Below are 16,840 nucleotides of genomic sequence, written 5' to 3'. Positions count from 1 at the left end.
TCCTTTGATTCTGGCACCATCTTTGTGGCAATCTTTTGAATCTATTATAATCTTCTTTTATCTTTTCTAGAGCTTGGAGACCACACTCCTACTGCATATTCCACCTTTGGACGTATCATGCCTGTGATATTTTCTTTCATCATATCTTTGCCCATGAATTGAAATGCCAGTCTTATATTATTCAACATTTCATACGCTAATCCAAATATCTTAATTATGTGTTTTTTGGTGTTTAAATTTTTCTGTATAATCACTCCCAGATCTTTTTCCTCTTTAGTCTTCATTATTTGTTCATCTCTCATCAGATAGTTCCATACTGGACTTCTCTTACTCTTTCATAGTTTTATTATGTGACATTTCTTGGCATTGAACTCCAATTTCCGCTTCATATTCCACTCATAGATTTTGTTTATATCTTCCTTTAAGAGCAAAACAGGCCTCCCAGGTTTTGATTACTCTTAGCAGCTTTGCATCATCAGCAAACATATCATATTAACATAACTGTTTACCCCATTGAGGATGTCGTTTACATAAATCTGGAACACAATGGGGGCTAACACTGACCCTTGTGGCACTCCACTTGTTACTTTACCCTAAGACGAGTATGTATCTCTAATCACAGTTCTTATCTCCCTGTCCTTCAAATAATTCCCTATCCAGTCTAAAAAAAGTTTCTCACAGTCCTCTTATGTTCCCTAGTTTCCAAAGTAGTCTTCCATGAGAGCTTTTTTTATGTCCAGTTATACTGTGTCCACCCATCCATCTCTGCTTTCCAGTCCTTTTATTACTCTTGAGTAGAAACTTAATAACTGACACACATGACCATCCTGTCCTGAACCCGAATTGTCTGTTCGATATAACTTCTCGTTCTTCCAGATGTTTAACCAATTTTTCTTTGATAACTATTTTACACAACTTCCCTATAACACTTGTAAGTGACACTGGTCTGTAATTTAATGGCTCAGTTGCCTCTCCTCCTTTAGATATTGGTATTACGTTAGCTTTCTCCCTTCATTTAATGAACTTGTAATCATTTCCCAAATTGGATCTAACAGCTGCTTTTTACATTCTTTTAACACCCAGCCTGATGCACCATCCAGCTCCATTGCTTTTCTGACATCCAAATTATCTAATAATCTTCTAATATCCTCTTTGTGCGCTATGATTTCCTGCAATCCTCGGCAATGCAATGTCCTATTTGGTTCTGTAAAATTCCGTTCTACAGTGAACACAGTTTTGAAGCTCTCATTCATTATTTCACACATTTCCTTTTCTGTTTGGTATGTATTCCTTCCTTTAATTATTTTTTTATATTGTTTCCTTATTCTTCATCTTACAATTTATAAATTTTTTAGAAAATTCTGGTTCATCTTTGCTTTTTTGCATCACATCTTTCTCAGAGGTTCTTTCTTCCTCTCTCCTAACTTTAATATATTCATTTCTTGCATCCTTCTACTGCTGTGTGTTATTGTCATTTTTCTGTTTTATGAGTTTCTTCCAAGCTTTATCTTTTGCCTTTTTAGCTTCTGTGCATCTAACATTGTACCAAGCATGTATAATTTTTCTTAACTATAAATAGGTACTTATTTTTTTACTCTCGTTATATTTCTGTAGGAATGTTTCATATTTGCCTTCCATTGTCCTTACATACATAATGTTTCTCCATTCAATATCAGCAAAAAGAACTCTCCAGTAAAAATTCTTTTTCTTGATCTCCATTCTTGTCTATTTTTTTTCCTTAGCTACATTTCTTAGCACTTTCTCCTTTTCCCTCTCTTCCAGATTCATATCTCTTTTCATCCATATATATTTATATTCAGTATCATCGGCCTGCTTCCCTTTCCTTGTCATGATTTCCTCCACTGCCATCTGTGATCTTATTCTCATTTTCATTAGTCTCTTACCCCCTTCACTAAATCTTCCCAACCTAATCACTTCCTCCACTTCCTGGTCCAACTCCTGTGTGCTGTCCTGGACCTATTTGATAACAGTTTTGGCCAATTCTCTCTCTTCACGCTCTCTCATAAACTTGTTTGGATTTTTTTCCTTCATCCCAAAAATTAAGAAACATTTCCTCTTATCCACTGTATCTCTCACTAAATCTTCTTTCTTCTTAATTACTTGTACAAGTGTCCTTAGCTTTTCCCTGAATTTCCCTCCTTACTAGCTTTGAAAATTTAAGGTTTTCCTTTTCCTGAATCTTGTGTTTTCCTTTACTCTTTGGACCATCAAATTATCTATCATTAGGTTCATGAATCTATCTCCCCAGGCTTCTTCCCCCATACCACTTTCATAATTTTCCCAGTCCACCTCCTTACAGTTGAAATCTACTAATATCACTTTTCTCCTTTCTTTAATGATTCTTGTAAGACTCCTTATTGTGTCATTTATCATGTCTTTATATTCTTGGTTAGTCCATGAGTTTGTTTTTGGTGGCACATATGTTCCAATGATTGTTAACTCCTTTTTATTAATATGTATCTTAATATACAGTATTTCTGATTTTCCTTCCCCAAACTCCACTTGATTTACCACTATCTCCTTCCTTAACATCATCATGACTCCTCCTCCTCCTTTACCTACTCTGTCTCTCCTCCATATACTATACCTTTTATCTATGTCTATTTTTAATGCCTCATTTAACTTTGTTTCCACCAGGCATACCATATCTGGTTCTTCTTTATGTAATCTCTTAATTCTAATTTACTAGATAAAATCCCATCTGTTTGTATACATCATTTTTAATCTCTTGTTCTTATCATTTTTTGTTAAACTTGCTCCATTTTTTTTCTCTTCCTTCTCTTTTATATACCATTTCCTTATCCTGTCTCTTATAATTCTCCAAAAAAATGCCTTCTTCTTCTCCTCTGACCTTTCATTATTTTTTCTCTTGCTTCTGCCACCAGTTCGCTGTGTCTCTTCCTTTCCTCCTCGTTTCTATTTTTCTTTATATATATATATATATATATATATATATATATATATATATATATATATATATATATATATATATATATATACATATATATATCTTGCAACCTTCTGTTTCTCTGAGTTTTGTTTTTCTATGTAGTACTTATTCTGCTGCTGCTTAATTGGTCTCACTGTTCCTTCTTGATATGGTCCCATTCTATGGATTACTTCTACTTCCTCTTGTAAGTTCTGTCTATCCTCATCATTTTGATGTTTTAGTAGGTCTTTTACTGATTTCATTTCGTTCTTTTCCATTCTTGGTCTATATTTAACATTTTTTTCTTTCAGTCCAAAAATAATTACACTTCTTTTTTTCCGCAATTTCTCTTACTAAATTTTCTTTTTTCTTGAGGACTCCTATCATTTTGCTTGTCATATTTTCATCTCTTTCTTTTAACTGTTCTTGAAATACTTCTTGAAATGATTCCTTGTCTTTCTTAGCTTGGATTCTCCATGCTTGTACTTCTTTTTTAATCACGTCTTGTACTCTTTCTTCTTCTTTGTTAACTAGATCTTTTAGCTTCTCTTTTTCTTTCTCGGCTTTACTGAGTCCTTCTTCCATCAATTTCTTGTAGTTAGCTACTTCCACTTTTAATTCTTCATTTTCGGTTCTTAGCCTAGTTTCATTTTCTTCCACTCTTTTTATCCTTTCTTTTAATTTCTGGAGCTCTTTATCCTCTTCTTCATTCTCTTTCTTTCCCATACTCTCCTTTATCAATTTATCTAATTTACGTTCGATAGTTAACACACTATCAAGTAGTGAAGTATGCGCCATATCAAAGCCTTCGAATGCTTTCTCCCTCACCAACATAGTCATCATCAGCTTTCATTCTTTCCCATGTCTCATACCTGCATTTAGATGGAATCTCTTTCTCACTCATGATTTTGTAACACTATTCATGAAAAAAACAAGTCCACACTAATCGCCCAGGCCACTGCAAACCCAAACAAAGGTAGTGAAGATCAGCTGATTCTCGGGAGAGACGGTATTGCGTCCTTCCTCGACCGCGTCTCGTGTGTGTGTCTGTGTAGTACCTATTTACTTAATAACAAGCATGCAAAATATGAAATAAGATATCCTACTTGTTAATTCAGATTGGCTTTTCCACTATTGCTAAGAGTAATGTGGGGTTTATTTAATTCTTATTCATATTTTGTAATGAAGCATGTTGTGATGTGTGGTTACCCACTCTTAGGGTATAATGACTTATGTAAATACACAATGAAAAACTAAGATTTGTAAATCTTACTTCTCCAGAAATGGAAATGACCAACGGTGGTACAAGTTTGATGATGGGGAAGTGACAGAGTGCAAGATGGATGATGAAGATGAAATGAAGAATCAGTGTTTTGGTGGTGAATATATGGGGGAGGTAAGTTGGAGAAGGAAAGGTCAAGGTACCTGAGTAAAAAAAAAAAAAATCATAAACTTTACAACTTTTGAGGCAGAAATTAGGACTTTACCGATGTTTGGACAAAAATTGATATTACCATAAAAAGTTGAAATTAAATTTGAGAATGTATTACGAATCAGACAATTGGAATGTGAAATATTATAGAAGACCAGTGCTACATAAATTACAAGCTCTTGACAGATGGTCACTATGTGAGACAGATGTAAGTGAAAGGGTATATATGTGCATGTGAAAGTTAGCTTTTTTTGTAAGAGGGCAAAACTGGCCAAGGGAAAAATAAAGGTGTACTCAGTCGCCAGTCCCCTTACACATCTGAAAGTGTTATCCAAAAGACAGGGATAACTGTCTTGAAACCTTCTTCTTAAATTAAGTCAAGTCATAGGAAGTTAAAGATACAGACACAGAAAGGAAGTTCCAGAGGTTACCAGAGAAAGTATGAATGATTGATAGTATTAGCTAACCTTTGCATTAGAGAGTTGGACAGAATAGGGTTGAATGGAAAAAGAAAACCTTGTGTAGTGAGGCTTCTGGAGGAGGGAAGTCTTCCAGTTAGCAAGATCAGAAGAGCAGTTAATGTGAAAGTAGCTGTAAAAGATAGCAAGAGATGCAACATTTCACCAGTGAGGAAGAGGTTGAAGACAGTCAGAGAGAGGAGGAGGAGGGAGGGATAAGCCCAGAATCATCCATGGTAGAGCTATTAGCAAAGGCCTGAGAGAAGAGTTCAGCTTTAGAGATGTGATGGTAGTGGTGCCATCAGGATGAAATGAAGGAGGGAAAGATGAAGAAGAAAGTTATTAGAGATGTTTTTGGCTAGATGCCATAAGTCTCAAGGGAAGTTGGAGTTTGAAAGATTTTGATATTTTCTATTTATAGTGTGGGAGTAAGAAAAAAATTGAGAATTGCCAAATTGAATGAGATTGATTGTGAATGAAAATGGGACAAGCTAGTTAGGAAGACTGAAGAGTAATGAAGTGTGATGGGTGTGGAATGAGTGAGGCTGAAAGAATGAGGTATCACTTCCTTTACACTCTGTCTGTCAGACAAGGAGGAGTGAAAGTGACAGGTAGTTAGGTTTGAGACAAAACAAAGGAGGAAGGAAGGAATGAAAAAGATATGCTATGGAGTAGAAGGAGGAAGAAAGGATAAGGGAGTGTGTAAAAGAAAGAAGAAAAATAGTGTGCAAGGAATTGGAGGAATGATGAAGGATGAGGATAAAAATTTGCTTCATATTTCTACCCTTTCACTCTCCTTTTCCCCTATACTCACCCTCCCTAGTGGCATCTTTAAAATCAATAAAACACACACACATACGGCAGTGATGATGTACAAAGCAGACATTTAAACAGCAGCTCCAGCTCTAGGTATACTGCCAACTACAAAGCCAGCAGACCTGGTGATGTTTTGTAGGGTGAAAGGGAGCTTAGCCAGTGATCCTGTCTCCTAATTTATATTGGATTTACTTAGGTTGAGGCTTAGAAAAGTAATGGAAGGGTGCTAGAATATAGATGGTGCTGCTGCCAATGTAAACAGCAGGGGAGCAAGACCCAGGGAGACCATTGAAACGGCATTGGGATTAAGACAGCCAGAAAGTTGGAACAATAAAAAGAAATTTTCCGACTCTAAGAAGGAAAAACCAGTATGCGAAGGATGTTAACAGTAGAAAAGAAATTAGGTGTCTGAGGGAGGTGATCATTGTGATATTTGAGAAGCAGGATCAGCTTATTATGGAAAACTGAGAGCAGAAAGAGAAATGTGATAAGTTAAAGAATACTGTTAAAATGAACAACATGAAGAAAATTCTGGATGAAATAGATAGGGAAATCAGTGCCCTTAAGGACAAATGTAAGATCTATGAAGTGGCACTACTAGGGCTAAAGAAAAAGTTAGTCACTAATGTGGGGCAGAAAAGGTGATAAGTGAAACAAAATTTAAAGAGTGGAAGAAGGTCTAGAAAAAAGAACTATGAGGAAAAAAATTATTTTGTGGAGATAGTTAAGCAACAAATAAAGGAAAAAATGGACAGTTATACCAGTATTAAATATAAAGAAGAACTAGTGAGAGATATGATAGATGGACTAAAAGAAAAAAAATATATAAATGTGTGAGGAAAAAGAGGAGAGAGAGATGGTTAAGCAAATTATCTCAGTGACTCAGGATGAAGAACAGTCTAGAAAAGAAATAGAAGAAATTTATAGACTTAGAAAATATAGTGAGGAGACTAAAAGGTAACTAAAAGTTAAAATGAGATCACAAGTATGAGTAGAAGAAATATTAGTGAGGACTGTAAAGCTGGCTGTAAAGACAGAATATAACAACATTTGGATAGAAGAGATATGAACGAAGAAGAAAGGGAAAAGAGAGAGAACTGAGAAGTGAAGCTAAGGAAAAAAAACAAGAGGACAGAGAACAAGAAGAAGAAATTTGGAGAGTACTAGACATGAGGCTGAGTAAATATTATATTTGAAAAAGGGAAGGAAAAAACATTAAGATTAATGTATACAAACATAGATAGGTTTATATCAGGAATGTTTGAAGAAAGATTATATTTTAGAAAAAGGACCAGACATGCTATGTATAACAGAAACAAGTTAAGTGAAGACATCCAAGTTAATTATAAAGAGCATGGTTATAATGTTTGGAGAAGAGACAGTAGGGAAAAAGCTGGAGAAGTATTGATAATGGTTTGAGAGGATATATATGTAGAAGAGGTGCAATATGGAGATGTACTGGCAGAGATTTTAAGCATAGCAATTAAGACCAGTGGGGAAGGAAAGGAGGAGCATCATAGTAACATATGTGCCACCAAAGACTAATATATATAGGCTTGATATACACAAAAAAGTGCAAAATGAAGTGCTAAATTGCTTGGATAGTATGTTAAGAAAGGACAGAGGACTGCTACCTGTGGGGTATTTAATCTACAAACATACAAATTAGGAAGAAATAGATGTAAAGAGTCATGCTGGACAATGGGGGGGAAGAAGTGTTACAACTGGCAATGGTAAACACAATGGATCAATGGGTGAAGAACTATACAAGGTATAGAGGGGAAGAAGAACCATCTATGTTGGATTTGACATTCATGAAAAAAACAGTGCCTTGTCCAACTATCAAATAAAGCACAAGGAGAAAATGGTTCTAGAAATTGAAGTAGTGGATCAGAAAATCTTGAAATGTAATAAGGGACACAAACAAAAAAAAATTGAATCACCAAAACAAATTTTAAAGGATTAAGAAATTACTTACATAGTATATATTGGAAGAAAACCATGCAAGACAAGACAGTCCAAAGGAAGTATGAAATATTCCAAGACATATACAATGATGCGGCAAAGAGATAAGTTACCGTATACAGAGCAAAAGAGAGCAAAGGCACACAGTATAATGTTACAAGTGCAAAAGCTATGAAGTGTAAGGATGGAGCATGAAAAAAATTAAGGAAGCAGTGAAATTAAGTAAATATGAAGCACTATAAAGAGGCACAAAACAAATACATTAGAATAAGAAGGGAGGAGGAGAGAAATTTTGAAAGGATGTAGTGAAAATATGTGAAGAGGAACCCAAGCATATACCCAAGTATATTAATGGAAAGATGACGAATTGAGAGACAATCACTAAGTTAATTAAGGGAAACAGGGCATAGGAAACAACAGAAAAAATTAGTGAACTTATGAATGAGAGCCTTAAATTAGTAGTTAATGAAGATCACTAAGTTAAATAAGGGAAATAGGACATAGGAAACAATGTAAGAACTGAGTGAACTTATGAATGAGACCTTTAAATCAGTATTTAATGAAGATGGAGATTTCATAGGACGAAATGACTGAGTAACTCAGGAAGGATTAAATAGTGTTGTGGTGCATAAACAGAAAATTAGCAAATTACTAGGAAAGGTGAATGTAAGAAAAGCATTGGGACCTGATGGAGTGTCAGGATGGACACAGAGAATGTAAAGAATAATTAGTTGAACCAATTTTGGATGTGATCAACAACTCTTTAATAGAAGGGAATATACCAAGGGAATGGAAAACGACAAATATAGTCCAATGTACAAAAGAGGAAAAAAAGACCAAGTCCCTGAATTATTTATAGGCTAATGTCACTGACTAGTGTTGTGAGAAAGATCTGAAATTGTGATTAAAGAAAAATGGTTAGAATATCTGGAGGAAAATAAAATTATAAATAATTCCCAATTTGGATTTAGAAAAGGAAGATCATGTACTGTACAACAAATTTACTTTGATTTTATACAGGAGTAATGAATGAGATACAAGGAAGAAATGGATGGGTTGACATGTTGTATTTAAATATTAAAAAGGCTTTTGATAGAGTACCACATAGAAGATGCCTATGGAAAATAGAAGACAGTGGAGGAATACAGGAAAGTATCTTAAACTGAATGATGGACTACTTAACAGAAATGGGAATGATAATAATGATAAGAGACACCCCCTATCAAGTTGGAGCACAGTTATTAATGGCATACCACAGAGTTCAGTGCTGGCACAAATTATGTTCCAAGTATATACATATTAACAATATGCAAGTGAGTTTGAGTAGCTTCATAAATTTGTTTGCAGATGATACAAAACTTGAGAGTAATAAGGAACAATGAGGGCTGGAATTGTGTAAAGATATTGACAAGATCTGGGAATGGAGCAAAAAGTGGAAATTATAATTTAATGCCAAGAAATGCCATGTGATGGAAATGAGTAAAAATAATGGAAGGCCTACATGGGAATACAAAATGGGAGAAGAGGTTATAATGAAAAGGAGGGAAGAGAAAGACCTGTGAGTGATTATACAAGACACCCTGACTTCAGAAATACACATAAATGGGTTATATGCTTTATCATATAAGACCCTAAGAAATATCATGGTGGCATTCAATTAGGTACATGGATAAGAATATGATGAAAAAGACCATAACCACTATGATAAGACCTAGACTTGAATATGCAGCAGTAGTGTGGTCACCATATATGCAGAAAGACATCAGAAAACTAGAAAGAATCCAAATTACCACTACAAAGATGTTTCCAGAAATAAAAAGATCTTCCCTTTGAAGAAAGACTGAAGGAAATGGAACTACCAACTTTGAAGGCTAGATGGGAAAGAGGAGATCTAATAACCATGTATAAGTTAGCAAACTATATGTAAAAGATAGCTAGACAAAGCCTGGTATCACTGATGGAGATAGACAAACAAGAGGATATTCCAAGATCATAAAAAGTCAGTGTCTGAGGAACATTAAGAAGTTTAGTTTTCCACATAAGACTGTGGACATCTGGAATGGATTGAGTGAAGAGATTATAAGAGCAGAAAGTGTGTACAAATTTAAGGAAAAGTTGGATAAATGTTGATATGGAGACAGGTCACAGTGAACCCCACTTGAAGCCTGTAATGTACAACTAGCTAAAATACACACATAATGTGTACATTAGTGAGGTGCCAGAGGAAATAACTAGTTATATAAGCTTATTCATGATTTTTTAAACAAGTAGTATCATCACAGGAAAAAGTATTTTTTATTTTATTAGTGATCATAGCAGTGTTCATAGTTTGCTCAGGAGTCCAGGCTTGACTTGATCTGCAAACCTTGCTGTGCAAGGCTACTGCTGAAATTAGTCAGAGGCTAGATTTTGATACATGGTAGACTATGATTAGGTTTAGTTTTACTGTTTAATCTGGTAATATTCTTTGGTGATCTTAGAAAATGTTGTACATGTGGCCAACATGTGATGGAATGCACCTTTCATCCATTCATATTAAAGAAATTAAGACCATTATCAGTTTTTATATGGAGAAGCATGAAGGAAAAGTTTTTTTTTTTTTTTTTTTTTTTTTTAGTGCTGACAGTATTATAGTAAGTTTGTTTTTCATGTCCATTTATTTCTACTTTGTACTTTTGTATGAAAAGTATTAGAAACCAAGAAAATTTTCCTATATTAATCAAATTTATGGAATTTGTTTTTGGAAACATGGCATTAATAGGAAAAAAACAAAATGCAGTAAAAAATTTGTACATCATCCCATATCCTGTTTTAGGTTTTTGTTATTATGGGAAATGTTTGGAAATATATTAAAAGCACCCCTGTAGTATTCGTGTGTTCCTTTTTTACTACAAACTAGTGACAATGTCCCATTTATCATTTTATATATATTCTTCTATAGATTTCAACCAGCACACTTTCATGTATTCTTTTCATTGCACATACAGCAAGTCTTTGACAACATAATGAAGCGGGTGAGTTACCGTCGGCAGAAGCGGTGGTGGAATGCTTACCTCCTTTTTTACACAAGATTGGATGTGGAAGAGGATAATCTCTGCAACTCTCTCAATGAGTTGAGTTTAGGTAAGTTGTAGCTGGATCTGTAAAGCAGGAGCTAACCTTCTTGTGTTAACAGTAGGATGATATAGGGATGTTTGATGTTTTTTGTTGAAATTCCTTATGCTTTAACTTATGGTACTAAATGATGTCATAATAATATTCTCTCTCTCTCTCTCTCTCTCTCTCTCTCTCTCTCTCTCTCTCTCTCTCTCTCTCTCTCTCTCTCTCTCTTTCAAACATGGAGTGAAGAAAGTTATTCTTCATTGTTCTTTCCTTTCAGCGGAGCGACCAGGGTTAATAAAAATGCCCTGTGCCATTGACCGATCAGTAGTGAGGCAAAATGTTCGGTTCATGCACTCCAGGTCTCAGTTTTCTCCTGAGTACTTCCAGTTCCTGAAAAAGCTCATCATGACCAACCACCCATTTGTCCTTCAACCCCCTCAGGACAGGGTAAGTGTCTTTTTTTTTTACTAGGTCTCTTGGTTATGGCCTTTTTTACCTTTATATTATAGATATTTGTGTAGTGTAAAATGCTGATGAGAGGAGAAAGCAACACTGACAAAGGATACAGAGTTCGAGCAGGGCTCATAGTGTCATGTCTCCATTTATCCAATTTTTCTTTAACGTTATGCACATTAATGCCATTATGTGCTGTAACAACTTCATTATTCAATGCATTCCACTTTTCCACCATTCTATGTGGAGAACTGTATTTTCCAATATCCTTCACACGCTGCCTCCTCCTGATCTTTTTTACTTGTCCTCTTCTCCTTTTATCTTCTTCTGGCACCTGCACCAGGTCTTCCTTGTCTATCTTTTCTTGTACATTGTTATTAGGTCTCCTTGTTCTCTTCTATCTTGTAAGGTTTGCAGTCCCATTTCCTTAAGCTGTTCTTCATATGCTAGGTCCTTTAGCTCCGGCACCATCTTCATAGCAATCTTCTGTATCCTATCTAATCTTGTATCTTTTTTAAAGCTCAGAGACTACACACAGCTGCATATTCCAGTTTTGGATGTATCATGCTTGTGATAATTTTTTTCATCATATCTTTGTCCAAGAATTGAAATGCCACTCTTATTTTAGTCAACATTTTATATGATAATGCAAATATATTGCTTATATGTTTCTCGGGGTTCATATTTTTTGGTATAATCACTCCCAGATCTTTTTTTCTCTTTAGTCTTCATTACTTGTTCCTCTCCCATCATATTGTTCCATACCGGTCTTTTCTTGCTGTTTCCTAGTTCCATTATATGACATTTCTTGGCATTGAACTCCAATTTCCACTTTTTACTACACACAGATTTTGTTTATGTCTTCTTATAACAGCAAACTGTCCTCCCTGGTTTTGATTACTCTTAGCAGCTTTGCATTATCAGCAAATAAATTGATATAACTGTTTATCTCATTGTGAATGTCATTTACCTCAATCTGGAACATAATGGGGGGTAACATTGACCCTTGTGGCACTCCACTTATTACTTTACCCGAAGATGAGTATGTATCTTTGATCACAGATCCGGCCCCATTGTTTTTCTGACATCCAAATTATCTAATAAACTTCTAATATCCTCTTTGTGCACTGTGATTTCCTGTAATCCTTGGCAATGCAATGTCCTATTTGGTTTTCTAAAATCTCCTACAGTGAACAGTTTTGAAGCTCTTATTCATTATTTCACACATTTCCTTCTCTGTTTGGCATGTCTTCCCTTTTTTAATTATTCTTCATCTTACCATTTATAAATTTGTGGAAAAGCTTGGGTTCATCTTCGCATTTATGCACATTTTTTTTTTTTTTTTTTTTTTTTTTTTTTCTTTTCTTCCCTTCCCCCCCCCTCACCATGTGGGCTTTTCACGGGAATTTATGGGCTAAAGGGGATACTTTTTGTGGTACCGCCTATCTCAAAGCCCACCTGTTAGGAAACCGTTGCCCCGAGTGAGGAAGCCCAACCTACACTCGGACCGTGGACAGGATTCGAACCCGTGCGCTTGGAGACCCCTCGGACCCCAAAGCACCTATGGTTCCACTGTACCACGGTGGAAAAGCTTGGGTTCATCTTCGCATTTATGCACGGCATCTTTCTCAAAGTTTCTCTCTTCCTCTCTCTTTAAGGCGGGTCTATGTGTTCCAATATGCAACTGTTTTCTTCCATATGTAGAGTTTCCTTTTCGGAAAGTGTCGCAATTAGTGCAAAGTACCAATTAGCTGGCGCCCAGGCAGGAAGTGAAGGTAAACAAACAACAGCTACCTGCCAAGATGTCTTCCTCCAGTGACAATGCTGAAGCAGTGGTTGCTCTTCTTTTGGCATACCAGAAGAGTCAATAGAAAAGAAAATGCCTGTGGATACAACCCTGGCTAAGTAGAAGGAAAGAAAGGAGTGTCTACCACACTGTATTAGCCTACATTTCTCATAAGAAAATTTTTAATCTTAATAACATTATGCACAATTGTGATCAAATTGAATGCTGACAAGTCTTCAATCCTCACCTTCAACAACACCCTGCATTGGGGGAAACTGTTCTTGTAGAGTGGCAGCTATTTTGTCAAACGACAATTTGTGCAAGCTTTTTACTGTATAATTCATTTCTTGGGTCCCAGATGTGTTCTTTTTCCCTCACCAAGTGTAACATCTCTCTATCTGGAGACCATATTTTAAAACTCACTCCATGACATCACAAAGTAAAAAAGTTGCAAATCGACTAGCAACATGTTGGTCTTGATATGTGACTGCTTTCTACAGTCACTAGGCACCGATTGCAAGTTGAAAACTCTATGTATGTAAGAAAACAGTCACAAATTGGCAGGTGTGAACCTGCCTTTACTCTAATATATTGATTTCTTATATCTTTATGCTACTGTCTGTTATTGTCATTTCTCTGTTTTATGAGTTTCTTCCAAGCTTTATCTTCAGCCTTTTTAGCTTCTGTGCATCTAGCATTGTACCAAGCATGTATTTTTCTTAATTCTATAAAAAGTTACATATTTCTTTACTTCTACATTATATTTTTGTATGAATATTTCATATTTCCCTTGTATTGTCCTTCCATACATGATGTTTCTCCATTCACTATCAGTAAAAAATTCTGTAATTTTTCAAAATCTGCTCTTGCATAATTTAATCTCTTTTCTTGTAATCATCTCTGTATCTTATCCCATCCTCCTCCTGTATTTCCAGCTCTAATGTGACATGATCATTTCTTCCCATTGCACTAAGTTATTGTATGCTGGGAAGAGGCTCTATCCTCTTTGTGAATAATAGATCAAGCAATGATGGTTCTTCTTCCTCCCTCTACCTTGTTGACTCCTCCATCTACTGAGCCATTGTATTTACCACAGTCAACTGTAACACCTCCTCGCTCCACTATCCAGCATTATCCATTACTTCCATCTCTCTCCAGTTTATTTTTTTTAGTTAAAGTCTCCAACTAATAGTATTCTTCCATCTCTTCTTATCATATTATCTAAGCACTTAATCTCATCTCTTTGCATATCTTTATGTTTCTCAGTTCCCCCTGTATATGTCTTAGGTGGTACATTTGTAACTATGATTTTTCTGTTTTTCAATTCTTCTGTTTTCATTGTTACTCCCATTACTGCCACCTTGCACTCACGTTATTGCACTTCCTTCACACATATATTATGATGAACCATTATTAAAACTCCTTCTCCCCCTTTACCCTTCCTGTTTCTTCTCCAGCTCTTATAACCCTCCTCTGTAAAGTTAACATGGATCTCCTCTTTTAGTTTTGTTTCAATGATGCACATTGCATCTGGCTTTTTTTTTTTTTTTTTTTTTTTTTTTAATAATCTTTAACCTCAAACACACTGGATAACAACCCATCTATATTAGTATAAGTTACTCTTAATTTCTTGCCTTCTCCATGACCTCCCTCTTCTGTAAATACCACTTCTTTAGTCTCTTATCTAGAACCCTTCAGTAGAAGTTCTTTTTCTCGATCTTCGTCCTTTTCTTGTTTTTTCCTTAGCGTCACATCTTTGCACTTTCTCTCTTTCCCTCTCTTCCAGGTTCATATCTCTTTTTATCCATATATCTTTACATACAGTATCATCAGCCAGCTTCCCTTTCCTTGTCATAATTTCATCCATTGCCACCTGGGATCTCATTTTCACTTTCATTAGTCTCTTACCCTCTTCACTAAATCTTCCCACTTTAATCACCTCTGCCACTTCCTGGTCTTGTGTGCTGTCCTGGATCTGTTTGATAATAGTTTTGGTCAATTCTCTCTTCTCTCACTCTTTCACGAACTTGTTTGGATTTTTTTACTTCATCCCAAAAGTCAAGAAACATTCCCTCTTATTAACTGTATCTCTCACTAGATCTTTTTCCTTGTATAACAGCATCTTTTGTTTTTTCCTGAATTTGTTTCTTTACTACCTTTGAAAATTTAACTTTTCCCTCTTCCTGTTCCTGTTTTCATGCATTTTATAATTCCTACTGCTTGATTTCACACATTCCATTTTCTACTCTGTCTTCAGTCCCATCCTGTACTTTTTCTGTAGGCTACTTTAGGAGTCTTCATACTCGTGACATGTAGCCTTTAGTATATAATTTTCTTTATCTCCTGTATCTCCTCTTTCAATCCTTGATTTATTACACTGACTTTCACATTCCACTTATCTCAGTCTCAGCTCTGTGTGTGTATTTACCTAGTTATGTTTACCTAGTACAGGGTTCGAGAAGGGCTCATAGTGTCCTGTCTCCATATCTCCATTTATCTAATTTTTTGTTAAAGCTATGCACATTATGTGCTGTAACAACTTCTTTATCCAATGCATTCCATTTTTCCACCGTTTTGTGTGGAAAACTGTATTTTCCAATATCCTTCACACACTGCCTCATCCTGATTTTCTTTTCATGTCCTCTTGTCCTTCCATCTTCTATCAACAGCACCAGGTCTTCTTTGTCTATCTTTTCAATATCATTTACTATCTTATACATTGTTATTAGGTCCTCATGTTCTCTTCTATCTTGTAAGGTTGGCAGTCCCATTTCCTTCAGTCATTCTACATATGTAAGGTCCCTTAATTCCGACACCATCTTTGTAGCAATCTTCTGTATTCAATTTTCTTATATCCTTTTTTTGAGCTCAGAGACCATACCACTGCTGCATAATCCAATCCAGCCTTGGGCATATCATACTTGTGATGATTTTTTTCATCATATCTTTATCCATGTAATGAAATGCCACTCTTATATTAGTCTTATATATGTCATACTCCAAATATCTTGCTTATATGTTTTTCAGGGCTCAGATTTTTCTGTATGATCACTCCCAGATCCTTTTCCTCTTTAATCTTCATTATTTCTTCCTCTCCCATCAAATAGTTCCATAAAATTCTTCTCTTACTCTTTCCTAGTCCCATTATGTGACATTTCCTGGCATTAAACTCCAATTTCCACTTCCTGCTCCACTCATAGATCTTTTTTATATCTTCCTGCAACAGCAGACAGTCCTCTCTGGTTTTGATAACTCTTAGCAGCTTTGCATCCTCAGCGAATAAATTTATATAACTGTTTATCCCAATGTGAATGTCGTTTGCATAAATCTGAAAAATAATGGGGGCTAACACTGATCTTTGTGGCACTCTGCTGGTTACTTTACCCGAAGTTGAGTATGTATCTCTGATCACAGTTCTCATTTCCCTATCCTTCAAATAATCTCTCTTCCATTCGAGCAAAGTTCCTTATAGTCCTCTAATGTTCTCTAGTTTCCAGAGAAGTCTTCCATGAGGGACTCTATCAAAAGCCTTTTTAATATCCCAGTGTACTGTGTCTACCCATCCATCTCTGTTTTCAAGTCCTACAATAACTCGAGTAGAAGCTTAATAAGTTTGATACACATGACCGCCCTCTCCTGAACCCCAAATTGTCTGTTTGATATGATTTCCTCCTCTTCTAGAAATTTAACCCATTTTTCTTTGATAATTATATCACATAACTTCCTTAAGACACTTGTAAGTGACGCTGGTCTGTAATTTAGTGGTTCAGTTGCCTTTCCTCCTTTAAATATCGTTGGCTCTCTTCCATTCTAGTGGAACTTTCCCTTCATTTATTGAGCATGTAATTATTTCCCGAATTGGATCCAGTAGTTGCTCT

At 35.6% G+C, this 16,840-nt stretch overlaps 1 protein-coding gene across 1 annotated transcript in view; it reads left to right on the top strand.

The window, feature by feature from the left end:
• LOC123514879 overlaps nt 1-16,840 on the top strand; it is a 573,117-nt gene that overhangs the window by 402,385 nt on the left and 153,892 nt on the right. The window contains exons 54-56 of the mRNA XM_045273138.1: nt 4,232-4,346; nt 10,609-10,744; nt 11,001-11,170. Of these exons, the coding sequence (XP_045129073.1) occupies nt 4,232-4,346; nt 10,609-10,744; nt 11,001-11,170 (421 nt within the window). The remainder of the gene's footprint in view (nt 1-4,231; nt 4,347-10,608; nt 10,745-11,000; nt 11,171-16,840) is intronic.

The sequence above is a fragment of the Portunus trituberculatus genome, chromosome 38, assembly GCF_017591435.1.
Source record: "Portunus trituberculatus isolate SZX2019 chromosome 38, ASM1759143v1, whole genome shotgun sequence".
NCBI lineage: Eukaryota > Metazoa > Arthropoda > Malacostraca > Decapoda > Portunidae > Portunus > Portunus trituberculatus.
Note: the sequence above shows the minus strand (reverse complement) of the source record. Positions and strands in the feature narration are given on the sequence as shown.